General features: G+C 53.6%; 1 protein-coding gene and 1 long non-coding RNA gene across 2 annotated transcripts in view; both read left to right on the top strand.

The window, feature by feature from the left end:
- Nucleotides 1–17273, top strand: part of PTPRN2 (protein tyrosine phosphatase receptor type N2) — a 1007974-nt gene that overhangs the window by 655478 nt on the left and 335223 nt on the right. The window contains exon 12 of the mRNA XM_050785710.1: nt 5280–5344. Coding sequence (XP_050641667.1) covers nt 5280–5344 — 65 coding nt within the window. The remainder of the gene's footprint in view (nt 1–5279; nt 5345–17273) is intronic.
- On the top strand, nt 11270–12253 carry LOC126951550 (uncharacterized). The gene is made up of 6 exons (XR_007724520.1): nt 11270–11454; nt 11504–11650; nt 11700–11797; nt 11847–11993; nt 12043–12140; nt 12190–12253. It is a non-coding gene; the product is annotated as an uncharacterized LOC126951550 (long non-coding RNA).

Below are 17273 nucleotides of genomic sequence, written 5' to 3' on the forward strand. Positions count from 1 at the left end.
GGTGGCGTGTGGCTCTCTGATGTCTGGTCCCCACTTCCATGTGAGTGCGTGTGGTGGCGTGTGGCTCTCTGATGTCTGGTCCCCACTTCCATGTGAGTGCGTGTGGTGGCGTGCGGCTCTCTGATGTCTGGTCCCCACTTCCGTGTAAGAGTATGTGGCGGCGTGTGGCTCTCTGATGATGTCTGGTCCCCACTTCCATGTGAGTGTGTGTGGCGGCGTGTGGCTCTCTGATGTCTGTTCCCTACTTCCATGTGAGTGCGTGTTGCGGCGTGTGGCTCTCTGATGTCTGGTCCCCACTTCCATGTGAGTGCGTGTGGCGGCGTGTGGCTCTCTGATGTCTGGTCCCCACTTCCATGTGAGTGCGTGTGGCGGCGTGTGGCTCTCTGCTTCTGCATTAATTTGCTTAGGATGGTAGCCCCAAATCGTGTCCTTTGCAGCAGCGTGGATGCATTTGTTGAAGAAAGAACACAGGCCCCTAAGCATCAAAGTGCAGTCACAGACCCTGAAGAACCTTGCCTGTCCTCGAGAGGCTCACAGTCAGCTCGGGAGGCAGCTCTGCCTGGAACTTACCACGATGCCTGTTTCACTGACTTGGAAACCATTTCTCAGCTCAGGTCCAGTGAAGAGCAGACGGTGCCACTGAACCACAGCACATGCTTTGGAATCACCTCAGATGATTTTGTATTTATTGAACAATCTCTCAGACTCATTTATCAGCCTCACTCTTGCATGGGCATCTAAAAGGAGTTTTAGCGATCAACGGGTTAAAGAATCCTGACACGTCACACTCAGAGCCCCTCCACTGAGCGTCTCCACAGCACGATGCTGGTCCCCACGTGCTCTCCAGGCCTCCGCAGGGCTGGTCCCCACCTGCTCTCCAGGCCTCCGCAGGGCTGGTCCCCACCTGCTCTCCAGGCCGCAGCAGGGTTGATTTCCACGTGCTCTCCAGGCCGCTGCTGGCTGGTCCACATGTGCTCTCCAGGCTGGCCACACAGCATTTCTCATGAGCATTCCACTGTAGCCAAGAAGACCATCCTCTGAGTTACTGTTGGCCACAGCCGACGGCCTTTCTGGAAGTTCTGCTGCTGCGTGTTCCTGGCGTCTTGGGAGGCCCCAGTAGAAAGTGCTCAGGCAGAAACAAGGACTCATTCCCTCCCCAAGGCCTCCAAGGATGCGCCTTGCTGCGCTGCCTATTCAGGGCAGCGGGAATTGCCGAGAGTCCTCACTGCACTGGCCCATGCTGCCACCCCACTTCAGCTGGGGGAAATGTGCATTTCAGAACCAAGGAAACACGGACAGGAAGGCTCACTTCAGAACCAAGGAAACACGGACAGGAAGGCCCACTTCAGAACCAAGGAAACAGGGGCAGGAAGGCCCACTTCAGAACCAAGGAAACACGGACAGGAAGGCCCACTTCAGAACCAAGGAAACACGGACAGGAAGGCCCACTTCAGAACCAAGGAAACACGGACAGGAAGGCCCACTTCAGAACCAAGGAAACACGGACAGGAAGGCCCACTTCAGAACCAAGGAAACACGGACAGAAAGGCCCACTTCAGAACCAAGGAAACACGGACAGGAAGGCCCACTTGGGGAATAAACAAAACACTGTGCCAGCAGCGCGGGGGACCGTTTGCATCCACTCGACAGAACTAGTTTTACTTTTTCAGGAATTTTGTGAGCCCGTTATTCATACAGCCATTGTGAAACACTGAATGATAAAAACACACTTAAATAAACTGTTTTAAGAGCAGAGGCGATCAATACTCAAGCTCACCATTTTATAACTGGTTTTCTACATTTTCGTGTCATCAGCGCCCTTGAGATTATTTCTGTCCTCCGTGTCTGCATGGTGGGAACTCTTTCCTGTGCACCTGCAGGTCTGCGTCTGCTTGGTTCGCCCCGCCGTGCCTCATGTTGAAATTCACTCCCCATGTGTGATTGGGCGTCTGCTTGGTTCGCCCCGCCGTGCCTCATGTTGAAATTCACTCCCCATGTGTGATTGGGCGTCTGGTTGGTTCGGCCCCGCCATGCCTCATGTTGAAATTCACTCCCCATGTGTGATTGGGCGTCTGGTTGGTTCGGCCCCGCCGTGCCTCATGTTGAAATTCACTCCCCATGTGTGATTGGGCGTCTGCTTGGTTCGCCCCGCTGTGCCTCATGTTGAAATTCACTCCCCATGTGTGATTGGGCGTCTGGTTGGTTCGCCCCGCTGTGCCTCATGTTGAAATTCACTCCCCATGTGTGATTGGGCGTCTGGTTGGTTCGGCCCCGCCGTGCCTCATGTTGAAATTCACTCCCCATGTGTGATTGGGCGTCTGGTTGGTTCGGCCCCGCCGTGCCTCATGTTGAAATTCACTCCCCATGTGTGACTCTGCATCTGCTTGGTTCGGTCCTGCCGTGCCTCGGTTTGAAATTCACTCCCCATGTGTGACTCTGCGTCTGCTTGGTTCGGCCCTGCCATGCCTCATGTTGAAATTCAGTCCCCATGTGTGACTCTGCGTCTGCTTGGTTCGGCCCTGCCATGCCTCATGTTGAAATTCAGTCCCCATGTGTGACTCTGCGTCTGCTTGGTTCGGTCCTGCCGTGCCTCGGTTTGAAATTCAGTCCCCATGTGTGACTCTGCGTCTGCTTGGTTCGGTCCTGCCGTGCCTCGGTTTGAAATTCACTCCCCATGTGCGACTCTGCGTCTGGTAGGTTCGACCCCGCCCTGCCTCATGTTGGAATTCGGTCCCCAGGTTGGAGGCACAGCCTGGTGGGAGGCCTTTGGATCATGGGGGAGGGGCGCATGGGGCTGGGCGGATCCCTCCTGAATGGATTCATGCCCTCCCGGGGTGGAGGTCAGCGACTTCTTCTCTCTTCACTCCTGTGAGACCTGACTGTTAACGAGAGCCTGGCCCTCCCTCGCCCCCTCCTGCTTCCTCTCTCCCCATGTGAGCTCTGCACACTGCACGGCTCCCTTCACCTTCCACTGCAGGTGGAAGCAGCCTGGGGCATCCTCAGACGCAGACACCTGTGCCGTGCTTCTTGTGCAGCCTGCAGTACCGTGAGCCAAAGAAACCTCTTTTGCTTGTACATTGCCCAGCCTCGGGTGTTCCTTTACAGCAACACAAACGGACTGAGACAGCGTCTCTACCCGTTCCCTTTAGTAGTTTCACATGAGCGCTGAAGTCGACCGCGATGGGAGCATTTACACAGCAGAAATCACCCAGTGCGGCAGTTCACAATCCTGTTGTGCATGGGACAGGCAGCCTGCACACCATGAGCTGTGAGACACACAGGGCCGTGCTGAGGATGGTGACGAAGGGGGTGTCTCTGAGCACATGTGGGGCCTGAGCTGCCTGGAAAGAGGACCGTGTTCTTGTCAGACTGAGGAGCTCAGAGCATCCTGGCAGGGGACAGAGAACGCCTGAAATGTGCTGAAAAGCCCAATATCTGGACAAGGAGAGTCACCTGGACCTCAGGGCCAGCAAGGCAAGTTCTCCGTGCTTGCAGGGGACACCACTGAAAGGCTTTGAAGGACCACTGAAAGGTCTGGATTTGGAACCAGAGGTCTGGATGTTGAGTCCAAGGATGGACAGACACCGTTAGACTGACGGCTCGTGACACCCTGGGCAGTGTGGAGAATGGACTAGGGCCGGGCAACCTCTTGGCAACCACAGCCTGCAGGTCAAATCAGACCCACTGTCTGCTGTTGTAAATAAAGTTTTATTGGAACACAGCCACGACCATTCACTTAGGCGTGGCCTGCAGCTGCCTCCACACTGCAAGGCAGGGCTGAGTAGCTAAGACGGAGCCGTGGGCCTGCCGAGCCTGACCCAGTTGCTACCTGCCCTTCATAGGAAAAGGTTGTTCCCCTGTGGATTGGATTTTTCTCATTACTGTGGGCTGGGCTGCCGTTTCCATTCCTGACCCTGACATCAGTGACTGTTCTGCAGCAGTGACCGGGGTGGTTCTCAGGTTGCTTTTGTATTCACTTTCTGTTCCTCAGCCTGCTTAAAAGAGTCCGCTATTACCCACCTGAGGGAAGCTTGCCGATCAGTCAGATGTCTCCTCTGTTTGCGGGAGGACAACAGCACTGATGACCTTACAGCTCTCTTGCCACCCAAGGCTTACGTCCGTGTCCTCCCCTCCCCTTCCCTGGGTTCCCACCCCATCCTAAAGCTTTAAAGGAGCTTTGCTTTAGCACAGTTTTCTGTCTGCCTCGTTCTTTCAGCGCAGTAGGTAATTACTTACATGTAAAAAATAATATGCATTTGCTCGAAGGGAAAAACTTTCCGTAAGACAATGGAGAGGCCGCAAAGGTGGGAAGGGCAGGCTGTGACAGGATCTCGTTCGCGTCCCTCCGAAAGGAATAATTTCATTACCCCAGATTAACACGGGGGTGCTACAATAAGGGGTGAGAGTAATTGATATTTTCCTGCTTCTCATCCTGTGTTAATCACAATCGCAAGGCCTCTTCGTTGGTAGGGTTTGCAGTGAAATTCCGTTTTTTTCTGGTTTTCATCTCCAAAGCGACAACGGCTTTATGCAAACGCGTATTTCCACAGAGTCGTAAGCCAAGGTCAATTGCCTTGTGACACCCGTCCTCTCCGTGAAGTGAGGCAGGTGGGTTTGCTGTGTTGGTGCTGGGATTACTGAGGGTTCATTTCCATCTGCTAATTGTTTCCAGAGCTCATTTCCCGTGGTTTGCCATCGAGTGCAATTCATTCTCTGAACGTCTTCCTCATTCTACATCAGGAGAAAACCAGGGTGAGGCTTTTATGAGAGCTAAATTATTATAGGATGTTCCTGTCAGGGCATGAACAAGAGGCCGCAGAGTAGCTGGTGGTGCTGATGACAGAAATACACACGCTCGGCTTGGCCTTCTGGGGAGTCTTTTTATCAACACCTAATGCTGGTTAATGACACATATTTCCCAGTAATTATACAGCTACGAACGATTACGTAATTTTAAAATAAGACGTTGCAGTTTGCAGAGCGTGTCTACATATTTCTCATCAGTGATTCACAGTAGTCCTGGGGTCCTGGTGGGACATCCCTTTCTAGATGGAACCAAAGACGCACAGTTGAGCTGGCCCGAGGGGGACCCAGTGGTCAGTGGGAAAATGGAGCCTCGTTCAGGTTCTAATTCTGTGCCTGTTCGTGACCCTTCCATTAAGGTAGATGGGTCAAGCAGTCGGTAATTGAATTTTTCAATGGAGAAAAATGCTCAGAGGTGCCCGGAGACTGAGGACCTTTCCAACCTGACCCCTGTGCTTTCTGATTTTTCCTAACAGTTGACAACAAAGACAAACTGGAGGAAACCTCTGGACTGAAAATTCTTCAAACCGGAGTCGGGTCGGTGAGTAACGGGAGGGGTGCCGTCTGCTCTGAGATCGGCGATGCTGTCTGGGTGCTGGTGAGCACTGTGAGAACAGAGGCTGGACCTGCAGGTTAATTCAGCCGAGGTCCTGTTTTCTGGGGAGGACCAGTGGGCTGCGGCAGGAGCATCCTCTGTGGGTGGGAAACGGGGACAAAATGTGCCTGGAGAGTTCAATGATGTCTTAGGGCCTTTGAAGTCGTAATTTAGTATCCCCACAAGAAAAAGCATTAATGGCTAAGAAGAACAGAGGAGCCTTCAGAAAACGTGCACTTCCTCCCCTCTTCAGCTGTTTTGTAGTTGCTAAGTGTGTGAAAATGAATATGGGCTAGAGGGATTCCTCTTTCCTCCTGGGATGCAGTGGGACATGCTTGTATCTTCAATATCGAAGGACGTATATTTGGGAGAGGTGATATAAAACGGGAAATGCTTCCATAATATCATTGAAAATCTATCAAGCCCCCGTGTGTCCAAACCCCACCATGCTGGTGTCAGAGAGGCGTCGGCCAGGCTCCGCCAGCAGCCAGAGCCGCGGGCACCGTCCCCTCACGTGACAACTTAATGAACTGCACACAGAGCGCGGACGCGCCTCCTCTGAGGAATGGCGTGTGGCCACTCGTAAGTCAGTGCGGACCGAAACCAATCTGCGCTCTCGCATTTGAGATTTTGGGTTTCACAGCACTTGCCATTAGAGATAATTAACTGTGAAGGAGCGCTTATTTATGAGTGTGCTTGCTACACAGCAGAACCGCCCTCTGCGGAGCCACTTAAAGACAGGCCGCTTCTGTGGGGAAATCTCGTCCTCACCAGGCCCGAGACTCGGGCTCTTGAAATAAGAAGCTGCTTAATTGGCCGCTCTTCCCAAACAGAGGTTCTTGCGCTTCCCATGCAGTGCCTGCTTAAGGATAGCCTGAAGGGCTTGGAAAATGTCTGCCTCTCGGTTAAATGACGGGCAGGGTGTGGGAGAGGACAGCAGCCAGTGACCGATGGAAACCGGCCTCACGGCCCGACAGGTGCTCCTGTTCTCGGTGTTTCTTGATGCCTTCCTGGCTCGTGCTGGATGAACGAGGTGTTGGGCAGCCGGTGATGCCCTGGTCTTTCCCAGAAGCTTACTGCGTCTTTAGCACCCAGCAAAGAGTGAGAAAGAAGCCAAGAGTCGGGGGGGCTGCCGAGAGCCACCTGCATCCCACAGAAGGTGCAGTGACTGATGCGGAGGGGCCAAGTGGCCTCGAGGTGGAGTCAGTGGGGGGCGGCTGTGACCCCGTGTCACACCAGCGGCTGTGTGTCTCCTACATGTGGAAGGAGCTGTGGTGTCCTCCTGCCTTTCCTCTCCCTCTGAGCTCATCACGTGGGGTGGTGTTTGGTGCTAAGTCATTCCTACAGGGAAAATGGTGTCCAGGAATTAGGGACAAATCTAGATGGACTCAGGTTAGAGCTGTCTCTGTAATCTGGTCAGAGAACACGTCGAGGCTGGGACCATCTGCTGAACTGTGGAATATTTAGGCCCCGTGAGAAGCGGCTGTGGTGGGCAGGGAGGTGGGTCCTGTGAACATGAAGGAGGCTCTGCCCTGAGAGGGCTGGAGGGGCAGGGGTGGGGGACGGGGAATGGGAGACTCTGGGGTTCATCTGGGAGGTGACCAGTGTGGTGCCTGGTGTCCAGACACACCTTCCTCATTGAAACCTGGACTCTGGCCACTCCAGGAAAGCGGCAGGACATGGTGACAGGCAGAGCCACTGACTGGGCAGCTCCAGCCCAAGTGGCTTCTGCCGTGTGCCTCGCCACACTTTGCCTCTTAAGCATGGAAGGTCAGATGTTATTGTCCACGCACACATGAGCCAGGGGGATAGCACCTCCCTGGCCGCCCACTCAGGACGGAGCTCCTTCCCACACACACTTGGGCCTGGAGGACAGCACCTCCACGGCCACCCTTTCAGGACAGAGCTGCCCTTCCCATACTGGAGGAGCCACAGGGCCTGGACCTGTGGCTGTAGCCTACCAGCTCCTCCCGTCCTCCGCTGAGCACCTGTGATGTCTGGGCACTCCCCGCTTGGATTGGGGGAGTTAAGTCCTCCCAGCTCCTCCCGTCCTCTGCTGAGCACCTGTGATGTCCAGGCACTCCCCGCTTGGATCGGGGCATCTGGGTTTCATCCTCCCAGCTCTTCCTGTCCTCTGCTGGGTACCTGTGATGTCCGGGCACTCCCCGCTTGGATCAGGGGATCTGAGTTTGGTCCTCCCAGCTCCTCCCATCCTCCGCTGGGTACCTGTGATGTCCAGGCACTCCCCGCTTGGATCAGGGGATCTGAGTTTGGTCCTCCCAGCTCCTCCCATCCTCCGCTGAGCACCTGTGATGTCCGGGCACTCCCCGCTTGGATCAGGGAATCTGAGTTTTGTCCTCCCAGCTCCTCCCATCCTCTGCTGGGTACCTGTGATGTCCAGGCACTCCCCGCTTGGATCAGGGGATCTGAGTTTGGTCCTCCCAGCTCCTCCCATCCTCCGCTGAGCACCTGTGATGTCCGGGCACTCCCCGCTTGGATCAGGGAATCTGAGTTTTGTCCTCCCAGCTCCTCCCATCCTCTGCTGGGTACCTGTGATGTCCAGGCACTCCCCGCTTGTATCAGGGGATCTGAGTTTGGTCCTCCCAGCTCCTCCCGTCCTCCGGTGGACACCTGTGATGTCCAGGCACTCCCCGCTTGGATTGGGAAATCTGGGTTTTGTGCTGTACTTGGTGCTTCCTTTCACTCAGGCCCTTTCTTGACTCTGCAGAGCCGCCCCTCGCCATCTGTTTCACGGTGGCCTCCCGTGGTCTCTGTGCTCACCCCGTGACTCTCCTTCCTCTGTTGTCAAACGGGGGTCATCACAGAACCCGCACCACCGGGTTGTGTGCAGGTTTCTGGGTGGCGGAGTGCGGACGAGTGAGCACTCGTAAACATTCACTGTCATTCTCACCGTGGTCCTGACGTCTGGGGCGGCGGAGTGCAGACGAGTGAGCACTCATAAACATTCACTGTCATTCTCACCGTGGTCCTGACGCCCCCACAGCATTTGGATTAGGCAGGGGTTGGACCTTCTGGCTCCGTCCACCGTGTCACAGCACCCTCTGTCACGCCTTCGCCTCTCCCTCCCTCGATGCTACATGACGGATTATTTCCTGAAATTGTTTCCCACGTTCCCTCCTCCTCTGTGTCTAATCTATTGTAAAACCCAAATGTTGGGTACTTTTCTCTTGGTTACTGTATTTTTCACTTAGAAAAACTTTTTATTTAGTAATTTATCAAATCTGTTCTTTTGCCTTCTACTTTGATTATGTGTTCGATACCATCTTTTATCTTTTCAGTCATTTTAAACCTACTTATTTTACAGTCTAATCCACACCCTCCGGCTGTTTCCTAGTCTTAGGTTTCTACAACTCCTGCTCATCACGTCTGCTGAACGCCTCCTGCGGGTCTGTCGTCTTTCGTGGTTGATGAAGTCTTTCTTTAGAATTGTGAGCTTACCTTCAGCAGGGATTGATGATACTGAAGTGTGAATTTCTATGTGAGAGTTTCTGGATAAGAAGTTTTGCCCTCAGTGTCCCAGCGGATCCACTGTCGTGTCAATTGTCCCCCTGGGAGTTTCTGCGCCATTCAGTGACGTGTGGACCTTGCTCTGGCATGTGCACAGGCCTGGGGTTCCGCCCCCTCCCCACTTCCCCAGCTGGTGGGTGGTCTGTTCCTGGGCTTCAGTCTTGAGGGAGGCAGGTCCTCAAGGTCCTGGGCCTCATGTGGAGCCCCCATCTCCATCCACCCCAAGGCCGCATGGGCTGTGGCTGTCGGAACTCACCCCCCAGCTCTCGGCTTCCACACACTGGGATCCAAGGAAAGGTTCCAAATGTCCAAGAGCCACTTGAGCAGCAGCTCCCGGTCACGCCTGGTTTCGATGGCTCCATTCCGTGTTGGAATCTGGAGATCCCCTTTCTTCCTGTGCTCGTGGCTTCGTGCTCCTCAGAGCCGATGCCGTGTGTCATGTGGGATTTCGATGTGCGTGTCTGAGGGTCCCTGCTCAGTCTCCGTTTAGTGGGCTGTTCGTTCGCTCATTCCTGGATATTTATACGTGTCAGGCAGGTTTTAAGAACTGAAACTACAGCAGTGAACAAAACAGACAAACCTTCCATCGCGGAGCTCCCATCCCAGGTGGAGCTGGAGCTGCATCGAGGAATAAGGCCCGTCGTTTCCTGAAGGCAGAACCCGGCCGTCACCTGCATTGCTTTCTGCACTCACTCGGGCGACCGCCATCTCTTCCCTTCATGTCGACCAGCTCCTCCTCTGTCAGTTCTACAGCTCGGACTCTCCAGGGCCTGGGTCCCTCCTCCTTTCTGCCCGTGCTCTCTCCTGCGGGGAACTCACCTGGGCCCTGGCTTTTTATATCATGTGTTTGGTGATGATCCCCAGCTTCACCGTGTCTCCAGCCCTGACCCGTTCACCGAGCAACAGACGTGTGTGGCCACAGGCCGCCTCCGTTTCTCTCCTGGGAGATCCGCAGGGGAGACTCACACTTAATGTGGACCACGCAGGGCTCTTGAGCTTCCTGCCAGAGCCTGTTTCTCCCCCTAGGTTTTCTCATCTCTTATTGGAAATGGCATCACTTTTCCTTGTGAAGCTCTGTCTAGGAAGTAGATTGATTCAATGCATGGAAATCTGAATTGCTGCTCAGATTATCTGTGAAGTGGACTATTTAACTCTAGAAAGAATTGGCCTGTGCCCACCCCCGATGCCCACCCATCTCATGTGTGGGCAGGGAGGTTCTGCCTAGACTTGGGCTGATGGGCTTCCTGCGGGGGACCGTGGGGGCCGAGGGCAGGAGCAGGAGCTCACCTGCACGGCACCACGCCTCTGCTTCCATCCACGTCCGACCTGTGTCCTCTGTGGCCCCTGAGCGAGCAGAGGATGGACCTTGCCATTCCCGGGGCAGAGGCTCCATCATCCCTGGGACCGAAAATGATGAAACCCTAGAGTAATGTTTATTTTACCCACTGGTTACAATCTGGCCACAAGGAGCTCATCCACCCTGACCTGCCTGTCTTCCTGGCCATCTCCAGATATTCCCTCGTTCCGCTAAATGCTGGAGACCAGCTCCTGGAGCGCCATCCTTCTCCACGTGGCCATTTTACATTTCAAAAGAGAGTTCTTCTCGAGCTCTTGACTCCATGGACGTCGTGCCCAGCAGGCCCTCAAGCCCAGCGTCTGTGCCTCCCGCTTCATCCCTGCCCGTCTCCGTCGGGAGGCTGCCCCCAGGAGAGGGAAGGAGGTTTGTATATTTGGAGTAGATTTGCGGTGGTGAAAATGGGAGAAAGGGGTACAAGTTGAGAAATTATTTAAAAGCTAATGACTTTTTTTCTAATTTGAGTTGCCTTATTCAGTGTTAAGCCTGAATTTGACGGTTCCGATTTTTAAAATGTATTTAAAATTCTTCTAATCCCTGACTCTGGAATATAAAGCAGAGTTTGATTACAGAAATCTAATAGCATTTACAAAATCTCTCCCCTGCACTTGCATTTAACGCACGTGATGACAGATAGTGGAATTAAAACCTTTTAAGCCAAATGGAAATATCTCAAAACAAAATTTAAAGGAAATGAACAGATTACAGTGCAGATACACACCCCTCATAGATGGGTGGCATTTTGATGTACTTCAAAATCTAATTTCTGATATCTTGAAAAGTGTTTGCATTTTATTCAAATTAATAAAGCCATGTTTTTTTCCAAAGGAGAGTGATAATCACCAAAAAGCAAAACTCAAAAGTTTGGAAGAAAAATAATCTGGATAAAGGCAGATGCGCGGCTACAGCCTTCTCAGTTGTATCCAGAGTTAGGAGTGTGTTCTGGTTTCTTAGCATCGTGATAGACAGAGCAGAGAGGTGCCCTGCCCAGCGTTCTAGCTTCTAAGCGTCGTGATAGAGCAGAGAGGTGCCCTGCCCAGCGTTCTAGCTTCTAAGCGTCGTGATAGAGCAGAGAGGTGCCCTGCCCAGCGTTCTAGCTTCTAAGCGTCGTGATAGAGCAGAGAGGTGCCCTGCCCAGCGTTCTAGCTTCTAAGCGTCGTGATAGAGCAGAGAGGTGCCGTGCCCAGCGTTCTAGCTTCTAAGCGTCGTGATAGAGCAGAGAGGTGCCCTGCCCAGCGTTCTAGCTTCTAAGCGTCGTGATAGAGCAGAGAGGTGCCCTGCCCAGCGTTCTAGCTTCTAAGCGTCGTGATAGAGCAGAGAGGTGCCCTGCCCAGCGTTCTAGCTTCTAAGCGTCGTGATAGAGCAGAGAGGTGCCGTGCCCAGCGTTCTAGCTTCTAAGCGTCGTGATAGAGCAGAGAGGTGCCCTGCCCAGCGTTCTAGCTTCTAAGCGTCGTGATAGAGCAGAGAGGTGCCCTGCCCAGCGTTCTAGCTTCTAAGCGTCGTGATAGAGCAGAGAGGTGCCGTGCCCAGCGTTCTAGCTTCTAAGCGTCGTGATAGAGCAGAGAGGTGCCCTGCCCAGCGTTCTAGCTTCTAAGCGTCGTGATAGAGCAGAGAGGTGCCCTGCCCAGCGTTCTAGCTTCTAAGCGTCGTGATAGAGCAGAGAGGTGCCCTGCCCAGCGTTCTAGCTTCTAAGCGTCGTGATAGAGCAGAGAGGTGCCATACCCAGCGTTCTAGCTTCTAAGCGTCGTGATAGAGCAGAGAGGTGCCCTGCCCAGCGTTCTAGCTTCTAAGCGTCGTGATAGAGCAGAGAGGTGCCCTGCCCAGCGTTCTAGCTTCTAAGCGTCGTGATAGAGCAGAGAGGTGCCGTGCCCAGCGTTCTAGCTTCTAAGCGTCGTGATAGAGCAGAGAGGTGCCCTGCCCAGCGTTCTAGCTTCTAAGCGTCGTGATAGAGCAGAGAGGTGCCCTGCCCAGCGTTCTGGCTTCTAAGCGTCGTGATAGAGCAGAGAGGAGCCACACCCAGCGTGTCAGTGACAAGTGGCCAACCCCGAGTCTCAGCAGGGCCCCTGCGGGCTCAGAGCGTGAACAGGAGGGATCTGAGCAGCAGCTGAGGGGAGGAGCTGCTCAGACTGGGGGCTGCCGGGGTGGCAAAGAGCCCCCCATCTCTGCCGAGGGAGCCTTCTCTCTGTTCAGTGTGGGCTGAGGTCAGAGGTCGTAAGATGGTTCTTCAGGGAGCCCCGGGGGCTCCGAGGCAGTTGGGTGCTCAGCTCACGCCACCCTCACACTCCGGTTCAGCAAGCGCCAAGCTTCTGCTGCTGCTCATTGGGCTTCTGGGTGAAACTTTCTTCCAAGAAAGGATTCTGTAGCTAAGAATATGTGGATCCCAAAAGTCCCTTAAAAGTCTATGAACCTATGGTCATGCATCCACCCCGTGAATAATGTGAATTTGCCGTGTGATGTGTGTTACCTGGGGTAGGGGGCGGGGGGTAAGAATCCACCATGTGAATAATGTAAATTTGCCGTGTGATGTGTGTTACCTGGGGTGGGGGGCGGGGGGGATAAGAATCCACCCCGTGAATAATGCGAATTTGCCGTGTGATGTGTGTTACCTGGGGTGGGGGGCGGGGAATAAGAATCCACCCCGTGAATAATGTGAATTTCCTGTGTGATGTGTGTTGCCTGGGGTAGGGGGCGGGGGGTGAGAATCCACCCCGTGAATAATGTGAATTTTCCGTGTGATGTGTGTTACCTGGGGTGGGGGGTGGGGGGGGGGTAAAAATCCAACCCATGAATAATGTGAATTTGCCATGTGATGTGTGTTACCTGGGGTGGGGGGCGGGGGGTGAGAATCCACCCCGTGAATAATGTGAATTTCCAGTGTGATGTGTGTTACCTGGGGTGGGGGCTGGGGGGTGGGGAGTGCGGATGCTCAGCACTTACCACAGGGAGCAAGCAGTGGGGCAGAAGTGAGACGCATGATGGATGTGTTTGAAACCAGCTTCGTTTCCTGCCCCCGCTTCCATCCTGTCATTTCCTGTCTGTGGAAAGAGGTTTGCTACTGTACACAGCTCCTACCCAGTTCCTTGGGGATTACCAAGAGGAACTTGGACATTGAATGCACACTTTGGCCAAGTCAATAGCAGGAACATATCAGCCGTGGTGGCCCAACATGGCCATGCACCTTCTCCCTGGGCTCTTGTGAAGATGCAGATTTCCTGCCCACCTCACCAGATGCCTGGTTCTACACACCCAAGCGTGACCCTGGAGAGGACAGGACAGAGGGGGGCCTTTGCCCACAGGTAAACAGAGCTGGAGTGAGGAGGTGGGGAGGTGGGGAGGAGCTGCCCCTGCTTGTCGGGGTAACAGCTCTTGCTCTGCAGTGCCCAGCAGCACGACTCTGCCTTTTCAGGCACATTAGATGTTTCAGGTGGGTCCAGGTGGGTGGATAAGGCTGTTGGCTGGAAGAAATGCTATTTGGGAGATGCCAACAGGTAAGGAGGAGAGTTGCAAGCAGACCACTCGCAAAGGCCTCTCCAGCCAAAATGATTTGTGTGAGACCAGAAGCCCTGTAGTGCTGGGGGCAGGTGAAATGTCACAGCTACAATGGGGTGAGAAATCTGTAGATGTTCCAATCACCTCCTAAGTCTAAAGTCCTATTTTTTTTTTTCTTGAGATGGAGTCTTGCTCTGTTGCCCAGGCTGGAGTGTAGTGACGTGATCTCGGCTCACTGCAAACTCCTCTTCCCGGGTTCACGCCGTTCTCCTGCCTCAGCCTCCAGAGTAGCTGGGACTACAGGCACCTGCCACCACGCCTGGATAATTTTTTCTATTTTTTAGTAGAGACGGGGTTTCACCGTGTTAGCCAGGATGGCCTTGATCTCCTGACCTCGTGATCCACCCACCTCGGCCTCCCAAAGTACTGGGATTACAGGCGTGAGCCACTGCGCCCAGCCTAAAGTCCTATTTTTAAGATTAGTACTGAAGGTTGCTTATGAACAACAGTTTTGGTTTTATAAATAAAAACCGTATGTGATGAAACTCATATACATACACTCTGTGGGAGGCAGGGTGAACGAGTCTGACTCTTTAGAAGGCAGGACAGCAGGGGTCACATGCGAACCAATAAACAAAAACTGTTCCCTTTTGGCTCGGTAATCAAACTCCCAGAAATTTATCCTAGGAAGACACTCCACCCAGCAAGGAAGTCAGAAAAACAAAACCTTCACCAAAAAAAAAAAAAAAAAACTGACTTAAAATATAAAACGATAGCAAGGCAACTCATCATAACAGTCAAATAAATCAAGTTCTGTGATTTCATTAAAAATTTTGAAAACTCTAAACTTAAAGGCAGCTGTGTAAACACATGTGTGCACAGAGATGTTAGAAGCCCATGTACATAATGGGCGAATAAGAGAACAGCTCTTATGGGGCTGATGGTGGCAGCAGAAGAATGACGAGGCTCGTAATTGGGAGAGGAGAGCTTCATTCCTCATAAAGAACTGCATCCTGCAGGGCAGCCATCCTGACCGGCTGGGAAGCGTAGCCTCCGGCCAGAAGCCAGAAACAGGAACTTCTAGTGAGAGGCAAAGGGAACGGGAATTTTTGCTGAGCGAGTGGCTAAGTATACATATTCCGCAGGTTATGGGAGGAACTGTGAATATTCATGAAGAGGAGACACGGGCATGCATAGTCAGCTAACGTGTGCAAAATGCATCCCATGTTCACTGGGGGATGGAGGCTTAACATGTAAACAGATTACAGTTAGGCATTCTGCATCAAAAGGTGAAGCAGGGGACATGAAGGCCCTCCCTGTGCAGCCTCCACATACCAGCCAGAGGCACTCCGTGAATGGGGTTTCTTATGAGGAAGGAATGCTGATTTGTTGTTGGGTCGAAACCGTGAAAGGAAGAGCAGCTTCAGGCACTTGGTGGATATCAGGGACGGAGTCTTTGAAAAGGGCTGGTTTCTGTTCAGCCCTCAGAGAAGGAAGCCTGGTGGTGATTAGTTGAGAGGGGGGTGGTGACCATGCGGGTCTGAACCCAGGGAAGGAAGCCTGGTGGTCATTAGCGATGGCGGCAGGTAACGAGGCGGGTCTGACTTTCATCCTGTCATGGTCCCAACTCAGTTTTAAGGTTTCTCTGGGGTCCTCTTGGTCAAGAGTGGGTCATTCCATCAGTTGGGGGCTTTGGATTTTATTTTTCTCAGTGGAATTGGAAGTGAGTTTTTTCCTTTGTCCAAAAGTTTTTACATCATTTCTGACTTCTTATTTTGAAACCATTTTAGATTCACAGGGAATTGCAAAGTTATAACGGAGAAGTCTCATGTATCCCTTACCCAGCGAGGTTTCCCCTGGTGGTTATGTCTGGGTAATTATAAAAACCAATTATGGCAAAACAAGGAGATTGAGATTGGAACAATGTGTGTGTCTAGTTCTATCCCATTTTACCTTTAGTACCACTTTTTACAATCTAAATAAAGAGAAAATATGTAACCAAAGCAAAGGTGCTTACACACACATTAGCAAACGTGGGGACCTGAGGGGAGCAGCCACTGTTGGGGACATGGGCGGCCTCTGTGACCTGTTGACTGTGGTCGCCATGCGGAACGCTCACAGTAACCAAAGTCATCAGACATCCGTGAAGATTCTGCGTGGCACGGGGCTGCGCATAGGCCAGGACATGGTAAAGGTTTAAAATCACTGCTGGACTTTAGATGAGGGCCTGTGTTTGGGGATTCAAGAGAAGGGACAGTAGATGTGGGTGGGGGGTGCAGGATGGGCTGGTGGGGCAGACAGCCTGGCCACACATTCCTGACAGGGCCCCTGGAGCCGGAGCAGCTCCCACGAGGAAGAGAAGCTCCCGTGGTCAGAGGTAGGTTTGTCAGAATGCAGCAAGAGCAGTGGGTTCAGGAGTATCTGAAGAGCACAGCTCCTGAGGCTCCAGGCAGTGGACCTAAGAAGCCTGAGGTGTCAGAGTTCACAGGCCTTCTTGGTTAAGGTGACTGATCTGAGCTTGCAAAGGTAACAGTGTGTTTGATGGCAATGCTGGGTCACATCATGGATAGAAGCCTGGGGGGACCACTGGACCCTACATCTCACTCTGAAGCTCGTCCCTAGTGCCAGCTCAGCCTAAAGAACCCAGCTGCGGTGACTGGGGCGTAACACTCCAGTAACCTCAGACCCTCTCTGAGCCCAAGTAAAACTAGGACTCTCGCTCCAGAAACACTCACTTCCACCTCACAAAACAGTGAGAGTCTCAGGGAACCTGTGAAATCCCAGCCCAGAAGCCCAAGAGCAAGCGGGTACTGGGGGAAGCGAGTGCTGGGGGAGCAGGTACTGGGGGGAGCGGGTACTGGGGGAGCGGGTACTGGGGGAAGCGAGTGCTGGGGGAGCGGGTACTGGGGGAAGCAGGTTCTAGGGGGAGCGGGTACTGGGGGAGTGGGTACCGGGGGAACGGGTACCGGGGGAGCGGGTACTGGGGGAAGCGAGTGCTGGGGGAGCAGGTACTGGGGGGAGCGGGTACTGGGGGAGTGGGTACTGGGGGAGCAGGTACTGGGGGGAGCGGGTACTGGGGGAGTGGGTACTGGGGGAAGTGAGTGCTGGGGGAGCGGGTACTGGGGGAGCGGGTACTGGGGGAGTGGGTACTGGGGGAAGCGAGTGCTGGGGGAGCAGGTACTGGGGGGAGCGGGTACTGGGGGAGCGGGTACTGGGGGGAGCGGGTACTGGGGGAAGTGAGTGCTGGGGGAGCGGGTACTGGGGGGAGCGGGTACTGGGGGAGTGGGTACTGGGGGAAGTGAGTGCTGGGGGAGCGGGTACTGGGGGGAGCAAGTGCTGGGGGAGTGGGTACTGGGGGAAGTGGGTACTGGGGGGAGTGGGCATCTTTGTCATTTCCTGCACCATCACTTTATTTTATTCTAATATGCATTACTTGACAGACGGTTTTCTCCTAAATGCAAAAGTGCCTCAGTCCTAAGAAAAGGCTGTTTACTGGTAAATATT

Source organism: Macaca thibetana, chromosome 3 (genome assembly GCF_024542745.1).
Source record: "Macaca thibetana thibetana isolate TM-01 chromosome 3, ASM2454274v1, whole genome shotgun sequence".
In the NCBI taxonomy this organism is placed as follows: Eukaryota; Metazoa; Chordata; class Mammalia; order Primates; family Cercopithecidae; genus Macaca; species Macaca thibetana.